Source organism: Equus asinus, chromosome 3 (assembly GCF_041296235.1).
Source record: "Equus asinus isolate D_3611 breed Donkey chromosome 3, EquAss-T2T_v2, whole genome shotgun sequence".
NCBI classification, from domain to species: Eukaryota; Metazoa; Chordata; class Mammalia; order Perissodactyla; family Equidae; genus Equus; species Equus asinus.
In genome coordinates this window covers 106,316,844-106,336,803 of record NC_091792.1, presented here as the reverse complement: position 1 = coordinate 106,336,803, position 19,960 = coordinate 106,316,844, and the positions used below count along the sequence as shown (strand labels likewise).

General features: G+C 41.7%; 1 protein-coding gene across 1 annotated transcript in view; it reads left to right on the top strand.

Annotated features, from left to right (window-relative positions):
• Positions 1-10,830: 10,830 nt before the first annotated feature.
• MOB1B (MOB kinase activator 1B) overlaps positions 10,831-19,960 on the top strand; it is a 72,535-nt gene continuing 63,405 nt past the window's right edge. The window contains exon 1 of the mRNA XM_044766109.2: positions 10,831-11,156. Coding sequence (XP_044622044.1) covers positions 11,143-11,156 — 14 coding nt within the window. The 5' untranslated portion in view covers positions 10,831-11,142. The remainder of the gene's footprint in view (positions 11,157-19,960) is intronic.

Genomic DNA, 19,960 nt, shown 5'->3' with positions numbered 1-19,960 from the left:
TTCAGTTTTTTCTGAAAATCCTATCTTTTTTGAATTCTCCATCCTATGGATATATTTGTTGGTAGGGAATTGCATTAAATTTATAGTTTAATTAAAGAGTACTGATGTTTTCGTACAATAGTGGTATCTTTCCATTTATTTAAATCAACTTCTTGTTTGTGCAAGAACACATTGTGTAGTGTGAAATGACATTCATTTAGGCTTTGAAAGACATTATTAATCATGGAGACCAAGAGCATTCTCCCCACAAGCTGGCCAGTGGACTCTGACGTGGCCTGGGTAAAAGGTTTAGTCCAAAAATTGATGAGTTATTGGCTAAGTCAGTCCCCATTCTGGCAATTTGAATAACAAATGAGAAATAATTTGTCACTTGGGGGTAGGACAGAAGAAAGTAGCAACATTTATTACAGCCAGGCTCTATCAATGCAGAGCATAATAAGGTCCATGAGTTCTGCTGCTGAGTACTCCACAGCTGTCTTGAATCTAGAATCACTCACCAGGTCCCCTTAAGCCCTATTTGGCCCCATTAAGACACCAGTTTTGAGGTTTCTTTGGCATTCACTCCCCGTTGTTGTTCTATAAGTGTTTGTACAATAAACTCTACTATGAGTGATCCACTTGAGTAGATTTATTATTCTTTAAAAAAAAAAAGACCTTTCCAAGAAATGATATCTTACAATTACATATCAGTCTATAAAGTGTTTTCACTTAAATGATCTCATTTAATCTCTCAATGACCCCCATAAACTAATGAACTTCAGAGATTAGTGTTTTTCAGGCATCTAATTATTAAAAACAAGTAACTTACAAGGCTGAATAACCTGAGGCTCAACTTAGATTAAAGACATTGGATAACTTCCAGAGACAAATTTCTTCCAGTGTGCTCTGAACATGGTTGCGTGTGAATGTGAGGTCTCCAACTGCTGTAGCCAATTCACCGCCAAGAGGAGGAGGATGCTGGCACATAGAGAAAGGCAGACTCAAGGGAACCATAGAAAAATGGAGCTGGAGCCACTGAATTAACACCACCCTGAAAGCTTTCCAACTTCTGCTCTTAATTTCTGTGAACCAGTAAATTTCCTCATTGTTTCAACCAGTTAAGAGTGTAGCTTTCTGCTGTGTGTAACTGAAAACATACTAACTGATACGGCATCAATTACATTTTTACACACATTCAAAATGTGGGGACTAGGACTTTTGGGGAAGAGAAGGGCACCCCCGCTTGGGGAGGGAGGGTGTAAGAAGTCTGGACAAAGGATGTTGCCTAGTCAGTTCACGGGTATGTGTACAGAGCAGTGTTGGGCGGTGGACTGATTGGAAGAGAAGGTAGGAGAAGAAAAAGGAGGTCAAAGAAAAATAAAGATGAATTTCATATACTTACTAGCCTTACTTACCCCTTCTGTTTGAATACTATAAGCTTTGATAGGAAACGTAGAGCATAGACATAAATCTGCAAATAAAAATAGTAATTTCCGACCTTTAGAATTAAATTTTGAATAGCTCTGCCTTGGAGCAGTATTTCAACTTTAGTTTTTCCCATAACACGTTTAGATGTTTGTCACATCTAAGTATGGTTTTTACCTAATATTTTCCTTTAAATCAGTGGTTCTCAACCAGGGGTGATATTGCCCCCAGGAGGACATGTGGCAATGTCTGGAGACATTTTTGTCATAACTGGATGCTACTGGCAACTAGTGGATAGAGGGCAGGGATACGGCTTAACATTCTTCCATACACAGCACAGCCTCCCACCACAAAGAATTATCTGGCCCACAATGTCAGCAGTACCAAAGATGAGAAACTCTGATTTAAATCAACTTATTTTCTTTTAAACGTCATAATAATTAAAGCATTAAGCAATAGTATATTTTAAATATTGTAGTAAGTGCTTGGCATGCAACATCTCATTGAATCCACATATCAACCTTATGTGGTAGATACTATCATGAAACCTGTTTTACAAGTGAGGAAACTGAGAGTTAATTAACTTGTCCAAGGTCAAACACCTAGTAAGTAGTTGAACCTGGATAGTATGGTGCTAGAGATCCTGAGCGTAACCAATAGGATTTATTTTATATCACTTATAAATGAAAACCAGTATCACATTCCCTACCTAATAGAAGAACATATAAATAAATTCAATAAGAGCAAAATGTTATTTAAGCTCTAGCTAGATATTGTTGCCTGCTGAATTCTCCGGGTCTAAACCCTGTGGCTCTCTCTTAAAAAGGGAAACTGTTAGAGAGGTGTTGAAGGCATACTAGCATCAAACTAAGACTTTCTCCTTGACATAATCAGAAGAAATGAAAATGAATTTAAAGGGGAATCACTTTCTTAATGTGAGATTCGTATTATATAATGCTGTGTCTGTGTACCTCTGAAAATCCCAGCTCTTCAATGATAAAAGCCTTGGGATGTTTTAATTCCCCATGAATTAGATAGACCTGGATCTGCTGCTTACTACTGGTGTTATATTAGATGTGATTTAATATCCTCATCCATAGAACTAACTGGGACAATAACTTCTGCCTCATAGGGTTGTGGTGAGAATTAAATGAGATATAAAGAGTCTGATTCTAAGATTACATAGAAAATTACAGAGCAGAAAATAAATATTAGTTCCTCTCATTTCCTGAAGATTCTATGGTCTCTTTCCAGCACTGGCTTAGATTCTCATATGCTTCCATGATTATACAAGCTCTCTAAGAGCCATGGCAGGTCAGGCAGCCACAGCTGGCTCCAGAGTATTACAGGGAACAAAGAGCTGCTTTCAGTCCCATCCAGAGTAACCACTGAGGCCTCCTGAGAGGAACTGGCCTTTTGAGCCTTGCTGTGTAGCCATCTGCCCTCCCCCTGCCCTCCTATGAGGGTTGTTGATGATCCAAGGGAGATTTATGGAAATTGCAACGTGACAGCCCTGTGACAGTGACTCTGACAGATGACAGAGGTCCCTGGAGGTTGCCAGAGAGAGGAAAGAGGCAGGAGAGAAGGGGGAGGCTTTGCGCCTAGGAATAGAGTTGCAGGTCCATCTTAATTTCTTTACACACACACATGCACCTGCTCTAATTTTAGACCTGCCGTTTGGCCATGCAGGCACTGAGGCTAAAGGCTGTACTTTAAATACAGCACCTCCTATAGGACTGGATTTGTGATTCTGTGATATCAACAGAAGCAGAGTTTAAATGAGCTTTGGAACTACTGTCTGCTTGGTGGTCAGAAGATCTTTTGTTTTTTGTGCTGTGACTCCAGAATTTCTTTCCTACTTGATTCCTGATACCTTTATTCTTTTAAAATATTCCTTTAATAAGGCTTGGGATTTCATGCCATAATCAGGGACAATTAAAATGCAAATATAATTAAATGAATACTCTGACAAATTCAGAATATCTTCTCCCCACTAGAGTGTACACTTCTTGGGGTCGGGGACTTTGTTTTGTACCCTGCTATGTCCCTACTGCTTATAAAAGTAGCATACAGTTAGTGCTTGATAAATATTTGTTGAATGAATGAATGAGAGTTCATACTAGGGTGTAAAAAGTTGTAGCAGTCAACATTTCCTTTGTCTACACGTTTATTTTTTTCACGCCTCTGGATTTTACACATGTTGCATCATCTTTCTGCAACGCCTTCTCTCTGCCTCTCACTCCTCTATCATCCCTTCCTCATCTGGAGAAAGTCTACTAACCCTGTAAGACTTACTTTTTTGGTAAAACTCTCTGTTTTTGTTTTGTTTTTGAGGAAGATTAGCCCTGAGCTAACATCTGCTGCCAATCTTCCTCTTTTTTGCTGAGGAAGACTGGCCCTGAGCTAACATCTGCTGCCAATCTTCCTCTACTTTCCATGTGGGATGCCTACCACAGCATGGCTTTGCCAAGCGGTGCTGTGTCTCTACCCAGGATCCGAACCGGCGAACCCCAGGCCACCAAAGTGGAAGGTGCGCACTTAACTGCTGTGTCACTGGGCCAGCCCCAGTAAAACTCTCTTTGGTCCTTATCTTCCTCCTCAAATTAACACTCTTTCACCAGCTGGGTTCTGGTAGCCCATTGCATATAATCCTATTATAAGAAGGATTTTGTGCTGTACTTATTTGTTTGTACATCAGTCTCTGCCTCTAGAAATGAGCTCCTCGAGGGTGTGATGTTGTACACTTCTTTTGTATCCTCACCCTTAGCATGGTAACTGGTTTATGGTAGATCTTCAGTAAATGTTACTGAATGAATGAATGAATAAATGAATGAATCTTGCAAGTGCTCCTTTATCCTGCAGGGCTCCAGGAAGGTCTCAGATAGATTCCTTATAAGAAGTGCATTATAAGATCACTTCCTTTAAAAACTTATTTTGGACAGGAAATCTTCCTGCCCACTACGGTTTTATTTTACCAAATCCCTTTATCCTGTACTCAAGTGGAATGATTGGTGTGGAAACACAGAGAACAGCCTATAAATAAGGGATTTGGAAATAGTTGGTCAAATTTCAAGGTGGGACTGATTATCTTCATCTTTTTTGTGGATGCTTCCTACTTGCCCTGATGCTATACAGAGCTTAAGAATACTGATACTTTGGGAGGGTTGGAATATTTCTTCTGAGGAAAAACAAATGGGTTCATTATTTGGGACCACATTCCTGTTGGTGCAAGACAAGGGAATTATATCGTGTAAAGCAGTATCTCATGTCTCCAGCTATAAGAGGATTGTGGCCTGCTCAGGTTGCTATGGTTGTGACTACGACAACTATGGAAAACATGAGAGAGATGCCAAGAAGAGGTTGTAGTAATGGCCCTGAGCAAGAGAGAACAAATGGCCAAGACTAGGGACTGCCTAGGGTCCTTAGAATCCAGTGGCCATATAGGCAGGGTTTTAAGACCACACTGGAAGACCTGACTTCCACATTTCATTTTTCACATAGACACAAACCCCAAACTCCTCATACTGATCCCTTTCATTCATTCATTCTGCTTTACTCTGCAGAAGGGAATGGAGATGGGGGAAGCAGCATAAGTACCTAGGCACAACCCAGAGGGCTGCAGCTCGTGAGAACGAGCACCACTTAATTAAGCCAACTGTGAATTTGTGTGGGTGAAAGTAACAGCTGCTGAGTCTTAGGATATTTTTAAGTTGCAGCCAGTTGGGATACTCTTTATGTCTATATATGGTCCTTCATGCGAAAGGACCTTTGGAGATGGGTAGGCTAAAAACACAGACTCCTTGAAACTACATCATCATCTCTTGGTCTTTGACAGCACAATCAGCAGTCTGCTCTCTGGGAAACTTCAGCAAGATTAAAAGTTCAGCAGCTCCTCTGACATACTCCGTCATGACTCCTCCATCCCCCATCCCCCACATTGTTGCTAGGCTTTTTTTGAGATTACAGGAGAGACTTACTTGTTTAGTCCTCATATCCTTTCAAGCTGCTTAGTTACCACATCTTGTGCACAACATGCACACCAGGCAAACAAACTTTTAAAAGCACAGCAGATTGAAGCAGCAAGCAAGCCTAGCAGATTGAGCCCCTTGAGCCCATGTGCTATATGAAGCAAACCAAAACACAGCTGGTGGAGTTAATTTTAGGCCTTCCGATCTTGGCAATGTCCCATCAATTTGCAAAAAGGAGTTTTGAATAGGTTGAGAAAGGACCACTCTTCCTCCTCCTCCCCAGGCAGCCGACCGAAAAAGTAACTATATGGTTTAAATTGAGTGGGAAAAACAAGTAATTATGGACAATGGTAAACTTGACTGATCAAGAAATTCAACATTTATTGAACAAGTGCAAGGTCCATGCAAGAAATCTTTTATGATTTTTGTCCTATGGATTAAGATCCTCGGAATTATTCTGAAGGTAGCACCTTCTGAAAAATTCTAAAAGGCTGGCTTCTCAAAAACAAAAATCAATTCCTATGTCTCGGTGCTTCAAAACACCAAAAGTGGGTTGGCAATGGTGAGTGGGGAAGTAGATGTTTTATTAAATTACGCTATTTATCAATATAACAGGCATTTAAATGCAAGGAGTAAATACATACTATTCACTTCTGAAGGCACAGGATCCAAATCTCTGACCACCAATATAGGTGTGGTCCCTGTAACATCTTCTCACATGTAACATGGATCTTTCCTGCCTAACACTTAGACAATTTCTAACTTTATTTTTATTTGTTAGAGTGCCTGTATTTCCCATTGACTTATAGGATTCATAATGGCAGGGATTGTATCCTTGTTTTTTGCTCACAGAGGCTTATAGTAGACAATAAATATTTGTTGTGTGGATAAATGAATGTTTGGACCTCATCATTCTCTTAAATCTAGGATTCTATTGCACAAACCTCACGTTCAAAAAAATGAACAGCTTGAAGAGGAGGGTATTGGGTTAGGTTTGGGATCAATGAAAGATTCCTTCTTCCACTATGACATATTAAATAAGAAGTTTTGCATTTTGATGCTTTATGGCTTTCAGTGATAAATGCATTGAGAGACACCAGGCTTCATGAACCAAGATCACAGTATAGTGATCTTCATGTCCTCACTACCTGGCTTCAACAATTATCAACTCAATGGTCAATTTATTTCATCTATACTCCTGCTTCTCCCTCCCACATTATTTTTTTTTCCTTCTTCTTCCCAAAGCCCCCCCAGTACATAGTTGTATATTCTAGTTGTAGGTCCTTCTAGTTCTGCTATGTGGGATGCCACCTCAGCATGGCTTGATGAGCGGTGCTAGGACTGCATCCAGGATCCGAACAGTGAAACCCGAGGCCGCCAGAGTGGAGTGCACAAACTTAACCACTTGTCCATGGGGCTGGCCCCTCCCCCTCCCACATTATTCTGAAGCAAATCCCAGGCATATTATTTCATCTGTAAATATTTCAGTACATATTTCTAAAAAATAAGGGCTCTTTAAAATAAATAACCACATCATCACCACAATTAATAATCAGTTCTTAGTATCATCAGATACCCAGTATTCACACTTTTCAGTTATCTATAAATGACATCAGCCTTTGTTAGTGTTCTTTTTCAGATTGCTGGTTTGAATAAGGATGCAAATGAGTCCACATATTACAATTGGTTGATAGGTTTCTTATGTGTCTTTCAACCTCTAGGTTTCTCCTTCAGCGCTATTTTTCCCCTTTAATTCATTTATCAAAGAAAGTAGGTCCTGCATAGTTTCTCCATAGTTTGGATTTTCCTGATTGCATCCATGCAGTGTCATTTAACATGTTCTTTACCATATTCTTTTGTTCCCTGTATTTCCTGTAATTTGATAAATTCGATTTAAAGGCTTGACTGGATTCAGGTTCTCTTTTGTTGACAAGAATTCTTCACAGGTGATATGTTCTTCCATCAGGATGCACATAAAGGGTGGTTGTCTCTCTTGTGATACAGCCATTGATGATCAGTGCCTAGATCCATTAATCCATTAGGGGTTGCAAAAATGGTGATATTTTAACAATTCAATCATTCCTACTTCATTTTTTTTTAAACTGAAATACTTTATAAGGAGAAATTTCCCCTCATCTACTGTTTGGAAACTTGGCTTTAAATAGTGTTATTTTATCTGGGGAGGGTAACACATTAATTAACACATGAAATGATTAATTTATCAGAGAAAAAGTTACAATGAATCATTTTCTTTAAGGTTGTAGAAACCCTCACCTTCAGGGAAAAGGAGAATATAAATACAATTGAGGGAGAGGAGGTGAATGGTGATCAGAAAACTGAGATATCTGGGAAGAGAAGTAAAGAAAGAAGAAACACAGATGCTTAAAGGTAACACTTGGCTAAGTCTATTCTTATCTGGCATATAAAATCCTATTTGGAAGCCCACCTTATGGCTTTGAATACTATTTACTTACTGAAGACTCCCGCATTCTTACCTCCAGTTCAGATCTCTCCCCAGGCTTTGCACGGCAGTCAAAACCCTGCCTGACATGGCTACTTTGATGTCTAAAAGACATCTCAAAGTTAACATATCTAAAAGGGAATTTTTAGTCTCACCTCCAAATTGTGACTCATAACTTTTCTATTTCAATAAATGGCAGCACCATCCACCAGTTGAGAAAGCCAAAAAAATAGGAGTAATCTTTCACTCCTTCTTTACCCCAGCCCCCGCAATCATTCAGTCACCAAGAGCTGTTGGTTTTACCTTGAGATTATTAATGACACTACCCTAAACCAACTCACAATTGTTGAGGAAAAAAACAGTCCTCTGGCATGTTGGCCCCCTCTAGTCCGTTCTCCACAACGTGGGAGAGAGATTGTTGTAAAATGTTAATCAGGGATCACGAGCTGGTAATTGTTGAAGATGGGTGATAGATTCATTATACTAATTTCTTCCCCTAGGCATATGTTTGAAATTTTCCAAATTAAAAAAAACAAAGTATTATTCAGATTATTTTATCTAATTCTCCTATTGTTTTACTTCTCTGCTGACTTCTCAAAGTTCTTAGAATAAAATCCAAATGTCTTGCCTAAGCCTGTGAGCCTCAGTCTTCCCTGTCTCCATGTCCAGCCTTATCTGATGCTACTCTTCTTGCTCACTCTGCCCAGGCCATAACCCATCAGTTCTAAGAATTCTTTATCTTTCTTATCTTGGAGCATTTGTACTTGTTATTCCCTCTACCAGAAAATGCTCATCCCCTAGCTCTTTGCAAGGCTGGCTCCTTCTCTTGCTTCAGCTCTCAACAAAAATTTCACGTCCTTAGAGAGCCTTTCTTAACCACTCACTCTAAGTTAGATCCTCTTCCTTCACCATTACCCTCTATTACATTATACTATTTCATATCTTACCACAATTTATAATTATCTTGTTTGTTTATATTTATATAAATATACTTGTTTATTATGACAAGGAAGTAACTCGATATTGGAGGGCATATACCCACTCACATTCTACTCTATTCTATTCACGTTATAATTCCAATTCTTTGAAAAATTGGTAGATAGAACACAAATTTTAATAATCTTGCTTCACAAACAAAGACTTATAAACAAAATAAGATTTTGATCAGGAGAGTAACTTCTTGAAATGGAGATTTTAGGAAGACAGTGGTATGAAACATGGATTGGTGAAGGAGAAATTGGAATCAGAAATGTCTATTTAAATATACTCTCTCTTTGATTCTAAATTTTCCAACGTTTTTGAAGTGCTGGATAATTTTAAGTGACAGCCGTTGTTTGATTTAAATGTCTAACCTCTGGAATCACATTCTGTATTATTAACACAATACTTCTCTCATTTTTAGGATCAATATATTTAAGTTTTATCAGCCATTAATTTCAGGCAACTCACCTTAGTGGTATGCTAAAGAAGAACCTGGCAAGTACTTTTTCAGATTCTCTCCTTTGCCAGTCATTGACCTAATTCATGGTCATAGGATTCATCTAAATTGTGTTAGACCAAAAACAAGGCTACATAAACTAGCCTGCTAAGTCAGGGAGCAGATGGGAACTGTCAGTCATTTGAAGGATGCCATGGCAAGACAGAATTTTAGAACTGCAAGATATCTTAGAGATCATGTAATAATCCAAGGCCCTCATTTTAAAGGAAGTGGAACTGTTGTTCTAAAAGATTAACTGATTTACTCTTCCCAAACATGATTTCCTAATCTGGTAAATCAAATCTTACTTTCAGAAGACCTTGAAGGAATTATGTAGTAAATTAGTATCATATCAAGATCTGGAACACAGGACTTTTATGTCATAAATCCATTAGTTTCATTATATTAAGATAAACCTTGCTTTTTCCTCCTTTCCTGCATCTTTTGAGCCTTTAAATCTTCTCAAGTTATTTCAGCGACCTCCGCTGTTCCTGAGACAGCATCAAGATTCCAATATTTTCTTCTGTTTTTAAAAATGGTTTGATTTACCATGTCAAACTGACAGTGCATAAAGTCAATGGAATACATTTCATATTGGCACCTCCTTCAAGTCTATTACCCCAAGGTGGGTTAATAGCTGCGCATAATTTTAGTTCAGATTCTTTTAAAAGTACTTGTGGATTTGATGGGTGTTTTGAGTAAAGAAGATTGACATCTCTTTTGTAAAATAAAGGGGTACCCAAATTGATGATGCTGTGGCAGGCTGGTCATCAGCGGCAATGCTTAAATTAAGCATTTATGGCGCCCAAGTCCATTAAAACCATTGGGCACTCTGATTCACAAAGCATTCTAGAAGCTAGATAGGATTCAGTCTCCCTTATCGAGGGACTTGCATTTCACATAGTTAAAGGGCCCAAGGCAAGGCTTTATAATCTATTTAAGAATGCTCCACATTCATTCAATATGTCACCACAGCAGTTTTCCCAGCTGCTGACAGCCTAGCTTGCCTGTTCAGACAGTGATGGACCCTGATCATCTCTTAGTTCAGGGTTTTAAAATATGTGCATAAAACGACAAGGACGTTAAAAACACATTTAGACTCTTTCCTCTTTTCTGGCGGAACCACACCCAAACCATTCCAACCAGAGGAAACTCCCTGCTGTTTTCATATACTAGCAGACGGACTCCATAACCTTTCATCATCCTTTGCCGGGCACTCGCAGTGGGCAGAACTCTGGTGGCAAGTCCATCCCTCACTGCAGAACTCTGGCATTCCGGAGTTGAAGCCCACTTCCTTCCTGACCGCTGAAACCCAGTTAAGCATCTCGGAGCGCTGTGTCACGACCCCCAGCCGAGTGGACAGGCTCCGACTGGCCCGGCGTCCCCAACGCATCCGCGGGGCGTGGTCCGGAGGTGTAAAGTTGTCCAGAACTAAAGGCACCCCGGGCGGCAGCCGGAGGGGCGGGGTGGGCGCGCGCCGCTCTCGCGAGAGCTCGCGGGTGGGGGCGGCGGGGGGCTGGGGGTGAGGAGGGGGTGGGGGAGCTCCGCTGCGGCCGCGGCGGCCGTTCTCCCGGGAGCGAGCGAACGGCCCTTTCCCCGCCTCCCTTTCCTTCCCCTCCCATTGACTGATTCAAGCCGAGCGCTTCCCACTTCCGCCCCCTCTGCCTGCCACTGGAACTAGCAAAGCCCAGCAAGTTGCGGCCGCCGACCAGCCGGCGCTCCCCTCCTCCTCTCCTCCTCTTCCTCTCTCCTGTCCTCTTCCCTGGCCGCCGCAGCCGCCGCCGCCCCCGAGGCCTCGTGACGCCGAGCCCGCAGCCCACGCCGCGGCCGACATGAGCTTCTTATTGTGAGTACCCAGGCCCCGCGCGCCGGCTTTGTTCAAGCGACCTGGGCCGCGGCCCCCGCCCGCCGTGGCCCGCGCTGCCCCGGCCGGGCCTTCCCTCCGAGCCGGTCTCCGGGAACCGGCCCCGAGCGCTCGCGCCGCCCGCCGCCTCCCAGGCCCGCTTCGAGCACGCGTGGAATCCTCCAGCTCCCAAGGAGGCTCCTTCCCCCGGCCCCAAGTCTGGACACACCCGCGTCTGCGTCCGCAGTTCTCCATCACCCCAGCCTTTCCCTTCGCTCTTCTCTGGGGTTTGCTGGTTTGCACGCTCTACATAGATGCCGCCCACTCTCCCGCCAGACCCGTGTCCGACGCGTGCCCGGCCGCCGGTCTCGCCTGCCCAGTGCTTTTTTCTGGGTCCCAAACACAGAAGATAGAGCGTCGTACTTTCCCCCGTCACCCCGGGACCCTTTTAACTTCCTCCTTAGGTTTTAGGAGTGGGAAGTTGGGGTGACAAGTCCTGTGGATGTAACACACTTAACTAGGCTGCTTGCGGGTCAGGATCCCCCGGTGACAGCCAGGGTCTTGGGGTGTGGAGCAGCTCCTTGCTTCCCCGAGACGTCCTTCCTCCCAGCGTGCTCCCCTGAAGAGTAAAGGCTTTATCTTTTTAGACTGCCGCCAAATAGAGTCAGGGTAGTGTGCCCTGGGCTGATTAGGTCCACTGGGAGTTGTTTTGCAAATCATTTGTAAATGCCAACTTAACGTCACATTTAGTGCTGGTCATTATTTCACTTATCGTTTATTGCAGACGAGTTTGGGGGGAAGGTCAGAAAGTGGGATGGCTAGATGGGGGTATGGAGAGAGCAGACAAGCCTCAGGTTCTCTGAAAACAGGACCTGACACCCCGGGGAATTCCTCCTTTGAAGGCTTCGTTGTGATTCACCTATGTTTAATCTGTGGTTAGCAAGCCAATAAAAACTCGAAGATTGAAATTCACCCGATACACTCCTTTACTGCTGTGAAGAAAATAGCATTTAAAGATTATTTTCTGTTCCGATTCTCTTCTTTTCCCACCTCCTATAATTTTTAGTTATCAGGTTGGCACCCGACTGCTGAGAATTTAATTAACCCTTATTTTCACTTGTTCATATATGGAATATTAATCCTTTTTAGGATGTTTAAGCAAAACTGAATGGTCGCAGAAGGCTAACTGGCAGGCAGACTTGCTAATATTTCTAATTTGTACAGGGGGCCTGGCTTGTGTCAATCTGCTTAACACGTTGGAGCTTGTGAAACCTCTTTCTTAGGCTCATCCCACAGGTTGAGTCTGAGTTTGTCAGATAGGTGGTGCGAGATGAGAGGACTGGATGACTTCGGGAAATGTCTTTGTTTCCCATTTTAGTTTGAATCAACATATCCTTGCATCTCAGCTTGAATCTTCTCATCTTGAGTGTATTTTACATTGCTGATGTTTGAGTTCTTGAAGAATTTAAAAGCTGTCTTTGAAATAGCAATGTAGATGATGTTTATGACTGATGCTGATGGGCTTGTCTCTTGAAACATAGTTGAATTGGTTGAAGCAGGAAAGAACCATATTTCCCCTGTTTTTTTTTTTTTTTTTATTGTTATGGATTACAAGCTTGTGAAATTTCAGTTGTACATTTTTGTTAGTCATGTTGTGGGTACACCACTTCCCCCTCCGTACCCTCCCCCCACCCCCCCTTTTCCCTGGTAACCACCGATCAGATCTCCTTCTCAATATACTAATTTCCACCTATGAGTGGAGTCATATAGAGTTCGTCTTTCTCTGACTGACTTATTTCGCTTAACATAATGCCCTCGAGGTCCATCCACATTGTTGTGAATGGGCCAATTTCGTCTTTTTTATGGCTGAGTAGTATTCCATTGTGTATATATACCACATCTTCTTTATCCAATCATCAGTTTCTGGGCATGTAGGCTGGTTCCACGTCTTGGCTATTGTAAATAATGCTGCAACGAACATAGGGGTGCAACGGACTCTTGAGATTTCTGATTTCAGGTTCTTAGGATAGATACCCAGTAATGGGATGGCTGGGTCATAGGGTATTTCTATTTTTAACTTTTTGAGAAATCTCCATACTGTTTTCCATAGTGGCTGTACCAGTTTGCATTCCCACCAACAGTGTATGAGGGTTCCTCTTTCTCCACAACCTCTCCAACATTTGTCGTTCTTGGTTTTGGATGTTTTTGCCAATCTAACGGGGGTAAGGTGATATCTTAGTGTAGTTTTGATTTGCATTTCCCTGATGATTAGCGATGATGAACATCTTTTCATGTGTCTATTGGCCATATTCATATCTTCTTTTGAGAAATGTCTGTTCATGTCCTCTGCCCATTTTTTGATCGGGTTGTTTGTTTTTTTGTTGTTAAGCAGTGTGAGTTCTTTGTATATTATGGAGATTAACCCTTTGTCGGATAAGTGGCTTGTAAATATTTTTTCCCAATTAGTGAGCTGTTTTTTTGTTTCAATCCTGTTTTCCCTTGCCTTGAAGAAGCTCTTTAGTCTGATGAAGTCCCATTTGTTTATTCTTTCTATTGTTTCCCTCAACTGAGGAGTTACAGTGTCCGAAAAGATTCTTTTGAAACTGATGTCAAAGAGTGTACTGCCTATATTCTCTTCCAAAAGACTTATTGTCTCAGGCCTAATCTTTAGGTCTTTGATCCATTTTGAGTTTATTTTGGTGTGTGGTGAAAAAGAATGGTCAATTTTCAATCTTTTGCATGTGGCTGTCCAGTTTTCCCAGCACCATTTGTTGAAGAGACTTTCTTTTCTCCATTGTAGGCCCTCTGCTCCTTTGTCGAAGATTAGCTGTCCATAGATGTGTGGTTTTATCTCTGGGCTTTCAATTCTGTTCCATTGATCTGTGGACCTGTTTTTGTACCAGTACCATGCTGTTTTGATCACTGTAGCTTTGTAGTATGTTTTGAAATCGGGGATTGTGATTCCGCCGGCTTTGTTTTTCTTGCTCAGGATTGCTTTAGCAATTCGTGGTCTTTTGTTCCCCCATATGAATTTTAGGATTGTTTGTTCAATTTCTGTGAAGAATGTTCTTGGGATTCTGATTGGGATAGCATTGAATCTGTATATTGCTTTAGGCAATATGGACATTTTAACTATGTTTATTCTTCCAATCCATGTGCAAGGAATGTTTTTCCATCTCTTTATGTCATCGCCTATTTCTTTCAAGAAAGTCTTGTAGTTTTCATTGTATAGATCCTTCACTTCCTTGGTTAAGTTTATCCCAAGGTATTTTATTCTTTTCGTTGCGATTGTGAATGGGATAGAGTTCTTGAGTTCTTTTTCTGTTAGTTTATTGTTAGTGTATAGAAATGCTACTGATTTATGCACGTTAATTTTATACCCTGCTACTTTGCTGTAGTTGTTGATTATTTCTAATAGTTTTTCTGTGGATTCTTTGGGGTTTTCTATGTATAAGATCATGTCGTCTGCAAACAACGCGAGTTTTACTTCTTCGTTACCTATTTGGATTCCTTTTATTTTTTTTTCCTGCCGAATTGCTCTGGCCAGCACCTCCAGTACTATGTTGAATAGGAGTGGTGAAAGTGGGCACCCTTGTCTTGTTCCTGTCCTCAGAGGGATGGCTTTCAGCTTTTGTCCATTGAGTATGATGTTGGCTGTGGGTCTATCATATATGGCCTTTATTATGTTGAGGTACTTTCCTTCTATACCCATTTTACTGAGGGTTTTTATCATAAATGGGTGTTGGATCTTGTCGAATGCTTTCTCTGCGTCTATTGAGATGATCATGTGGTTTTTGTTTTTCATTTTGTTGGTGTAGTGTATCACGTTGATTGACTTGCGGATGTTGAACCATCCCTGTGTCCCTGGTATAAATCCCACTTGATCATGGTGTATAATCTTTTTGATGTATTGCTGTAATCGGTTTGCCAAAATTTTGTTGAGGATTTTTGCATCTATGTTCATCAGTGATATCGGCCTGTAGTTCTCCTTCTTTGTGTTGTCCTTGTCAGGTTTGGGGATCAGAGTGATGTTGGCTTCATAGAATGTGTTAGGGAGTTCTCCATCTTTCTCAATTTTCTGGAACAGTTTGAGGAGAATAGGTATTAAGTCTTCTTTGAATGTTTGGTAGAATTCTCCAGAGAAGCCGTCTGGTCCTGGACTCTTGTTTTTGGGGAGGTTTTTGATTACCGTTTCTATTTCCTTACTTGTGATTGGTCTATTCAGATTCTCCATTTCTTCCTGATTCAGTTTGGGGAGATTGTAGGAGTCTAGGAATTTGTCCATTTCTTCCAAGTTGTTCAATTTGTTGGCATATAGTTTTTCATAGTTTTCTCTTATGATCTCTTGTATTTCATTGGTATCTGTTGTGATTTCTCCTCTGTCATTCCTGATTTTATTAATTTGCGCTTTCTCTCTTCTTTTCTTGGTGAGTCTGGCTAGGAGTTTGTCAATTTTGTTAATTCTTTCGAAGAACCAACTCTTTGTTTCATTGATCCTTTCTATTGTCTTTTTTGTTTCAATATCGTTTATTTCTGCTCTTATTTTTATTATTTCCCTCCTTCTACTGACTCTGGGCTTTGTTTGTTCTTCTTTTTCTAGTTCCGTTAGGTGTCGTTTGAGGTTGCTTACGTGAGCTTTTTCTTGTTTAGTGAGGTGAGCCTGTATTGCGATGAATTTCCCTCTTAGGACTGCTTTTGCTGCATCCCAAATGATTTGGTATGTCGTGTTCTCATTTTCATTTGTCTCCAGATAATATTTGATTTCTTCTTTAATTTCTTCAATGATCCATTGTTTGTTGAGAAGCGTGTTGTTTAGTCTCCACATTTTTGCCCCTTTCTCTGCTTTTTTCTTGTAGTTGATTTCTAGTTTAATAGCGTTATGATCAGAAAAGATGCTTGATATTATTTCAACTCTCTTGTATTTATTGATGTTTGCTTTGGTTCCCAAAATATGGTCAATCCTTGAGAATGTTCCATGTGCACTTGAGAAGAATGTGTAACCTGCTGTTTTTGGATGAAGTGTTCTATATATATCTATTAAGTCCATCTGGTCTAATTTTTCATTTAATTCTATTATTTCCTTGTTGATTTTCTGTCTGGATGTTCTGTCCATTGGTGTTAATGGTGTGTTGAGGTCCCCTACTATTATTGTATTGTTGCTGATGTCTTCTTTTAGTTCTATTAAGAGTTTCTTTACAAATTTTGGTGCTCCTGTGTTGGGTGCGTATATATTTATAAGTGTTATGTCTTCTTGGTGGAGAGTCCCTTTTATCATTATATACTGTCCCTCTTTATCTTTCTTTATCTGTTTTGCTTTGAAATCTACCTTGTCTGATATTAGTATAGCTACACCTGCTTTCTTTTGTTCATTATTAGCTTGGAGTATTGTTCTCCATCCCTTCACTCTGAGTCTGTGTTTGTCTTTGGGGCTGAGGTGTGTTTCCTGGAGGCAGCATATTGTTGGATCTTGTTCTTTGATCCATCCTGCCACTCTGTGTCTTTTGATTGGGGAGTTCAATCCATTTACATTTAGAGTTATTATTGAGACGTGGGGGCCTACCACTCCCATTTTGTGTCTTGTTTTCCGGTTTTCTTCAGTTTCCTTTGTTTCTCGTCCCATGGTTTAATCTGTTCTGATGTAGAGCTGCTACTCTCTGTGTTGTCCTTCTACTTATCTCCTCTGCTCTTGGTTTTGTAGCCCCTTTCCTTTTTTGGATTTTTCAGGAATGAGGGTTTTCCTGAGTATTTCCTGAAGAGGAGGTTTTGTGGCAATGAACTCCCTTAATTTTTGTTTATCTGGGAAAGTTTTTATTTCTCCATCGTATTTGAAGGATATTTTCGCTGGGTAGAGAATTCTTGGCTGTAGATTTTTGTCCTTCAGATTTTTGAATATATCATTCCACTCTCTTCTAGCCTGTAAAGTTTCTGCTGAGAAATCTGCTGATAGCCTGATGGGGGTTCCTTTGTAGGTTAGTTTCTTTTGCCTGGCTGTCCTTAATATTTTCTCCTTGTCGTTGACTTTTGCTAGCTTCACTACTATATGCCGTGGAGTTGGTCTTCTTGCATTGATAAAGTTTGGAGATCTATTGGCTTCTGTCACCTGCAGATCCATCTCCCTCACCAGATTTGGGAAGTTCTCAGCCATTATTTCTTTGAATAGGTTTTCTGCCCCTTTCTCCTTCTCTTCTCCCTCTGGTATACCTATAATCCTTACGTTGCATCTCCTAATTGTGTCTGATAATTCTCGGAGAGTTTCTTCATTTAAGTCTTGCTTCTCTCTCCTCCTCTGCCTGCAACAATTCTATATTGCCATCTTCCAAATTGCTAATTCTTTCCTCCATATTATCGGCCCTACTGTTCAGAGCATCTAGATTTTTCTTAATCTCCTCTATTGTGTTCTTCATTTCCAATATTTCTGTTTGGTTCTTCTTTATTGTATCAAACTCTTTTGTGACATAGCTCCTGAACTCGTTGAGTTGTCTGTCAGAATTCTCTCTTAACTCATTGAGAATCTTAATGATGGCTGTTTTGAAGTCATCGTCATTTAGGTTATATATCTCATTTTCTTTGGGATTGTTTTCTGTGTATTTGTTGCTTTCTTTCTGTTCTGGAGATTTAATGTATTTTTTCATATTGCTTGATGTTGTTGATTTGTGCCTCCGCATGGAGATAGAGTTTAGTTGCTCCTTTCACTTGTTTCAGCTGCTGCGGTGGGGGGAGCAGCTGTTTATACTTCACCAACCAGGAACCCTGTCCGTAGTTGCTAACTGGGCCTGGGCCCCTCTTTGTAGCCACAGTGGCCCTTTGGATTCCCTCCTCTGCCGTGGGGGCCGTCACAGGGGGGCTTCAGGCTGCAGGTGCCTACTGTTGCAGCCCACCTAGATGTGCTCTCTCCTTGGGGTCTGCAACGGTGTTATGGGCTTTTCCAGCGGCCAGGGGTGGGATCACTTATATTTGTCGCTCCGTTGCTGTCGGCACCCGCCAAATCTCACTTGTCCTCTATGGGTCGCAGGAGAGCTATTGGCATCTTCTACAGTCTGTGGTTAGTACACCTAGCTATGCTGCTTTTGCCCTGGGGTCTTCCAGCCTTGTGGCTGGCGGCTGGGTGCCTTCTACTGGTGCTGTGCAGAGGCTTTCCCTAAGGCTGCTGTGAGCCTGTAGGGTTTCCCCCTAGGCTACTAAGCTGGGTCTCTGGAACTCTCTCCAGCCCCAGTCCTCTCTGAGATCTCCGGCAATCCCTAGCCTCACGGGGTGGGCAACGGCAGCTGGGGGTCGCCCCGCCCTCTGGGATTCTCTCCGGGCCTCTCCCGGAGCCGTGAATGCTCAGCGTGGCCCCTCTGCTAACGGCAGACAGAGAGTTTTGTCTGCTGTCCGGGCGGAGCTCCGGCGCTTCCCCTCCGGGTCGCAGAACTGGCCTTTGAAAGTTCCCCCCACCCCGGTCCTCTCCGAGATCTCCGGCAATCCCTAGTCCCACGGGGTGGGCAACGGCAGCTGGGAGATCTCCGTGCCCTCCGTGTCTCTCTCTGGGACCCTCCGGGCGCCCCGAGCACCAGGCTGGGTCTCCCCGCCAATGGCGGGGAGAGACTTTCCCCGCGGGCTCAGGTGTGCAACTCCAAAGTTTCCCTCTGCGTTTAGGAGTAATTGCAGGGGGTTTAGGTAGGGTTCTGGTCACCTGTTTCCACCGTCGCTCCTCTGTTGTGTTCTCGCTCCTGCCCTAGATGTGTGTGGATCCTCTGGGGGCGTCCGTTGGAAGAAAGCCGCTTGCGGGTACTAGGCTGCCCGTCGGGGTCGGAGAGTTTTCACCTATTTCCACATCCTCCCGGAGGAAAGTCCATCCGCCTTCCGATGTATAGTCGCGTGGGTGTCTCAGACGTCCTGAGATGCTGTCTGGATATCCTTTGTCAAGCGATAAGTGTCCAAATAATTGTAGACTCGAAGGGCGAGAGACAAAGAGGACTACTCACGGCGCCATCTTGGCTCTTCTGGAAAGAACCATATTTGGATGAAATTAGGAGGTGGAGAAGGTTTTGGTGGTATTTTTGAAAACAAATACAATAGTATCCTGTTTTTACGTGGCTGCATATTTAATAGTTGTAGAAATGCAGTGGATAAGTTCTTATTAGCGTATTACGAAGCGTATTAGCTACATAAGAAAAATCTTGCCATAACTAATGTGTGTAGCATGTTAGAGGGTATATACTATTTGGAGCACAATGTTCCAGTTAGATCACATAACAGTTAATATAGTCTCAAAATATTTAGCCCATGTGCTTGACAATCCAAAAAAGGGAGTCCAGCATTCTTGGTTTTGGTTTTTGCCCACCAGTAGTTTAAAATCTGAAGTGAAGACCTTATAGGTAGAAATAATTATTATCAGAAGTGAAAGAACAAAGTTTTGGTTATTTCATCAGTTTGTTATTTGGTGTATTTGACTCTTTGGTGTATTTGGACTATTTGGTTACTAATTTGGTTATTTGAGTATTATTTCTGTACCAACAGGTGGAGCAGAGAAAATAAGAGTTGCAGTTTAGGAGTTGATTACAACTATTTTCCTCCACTTCTTGGAGGTTTACTTGTAAGGCTACTGTAAGTGGACAGAGTTGAGGAAATAAGGGCAATGTGAGATAGGGATATAAAGCTGATGACTCATAACTCTTGAGGGCTTTAAGATAGAAGGAAAGCATTATTGATTTAAAAAACTATTCATTGTGCTAGGCACTGATGTAAGCATTGAGTATAATTTATGAACAAAACAGACAAAAATTCCTGCATTAGTGGAGCTTATGTTGTGTTAACTGAGAATAAAC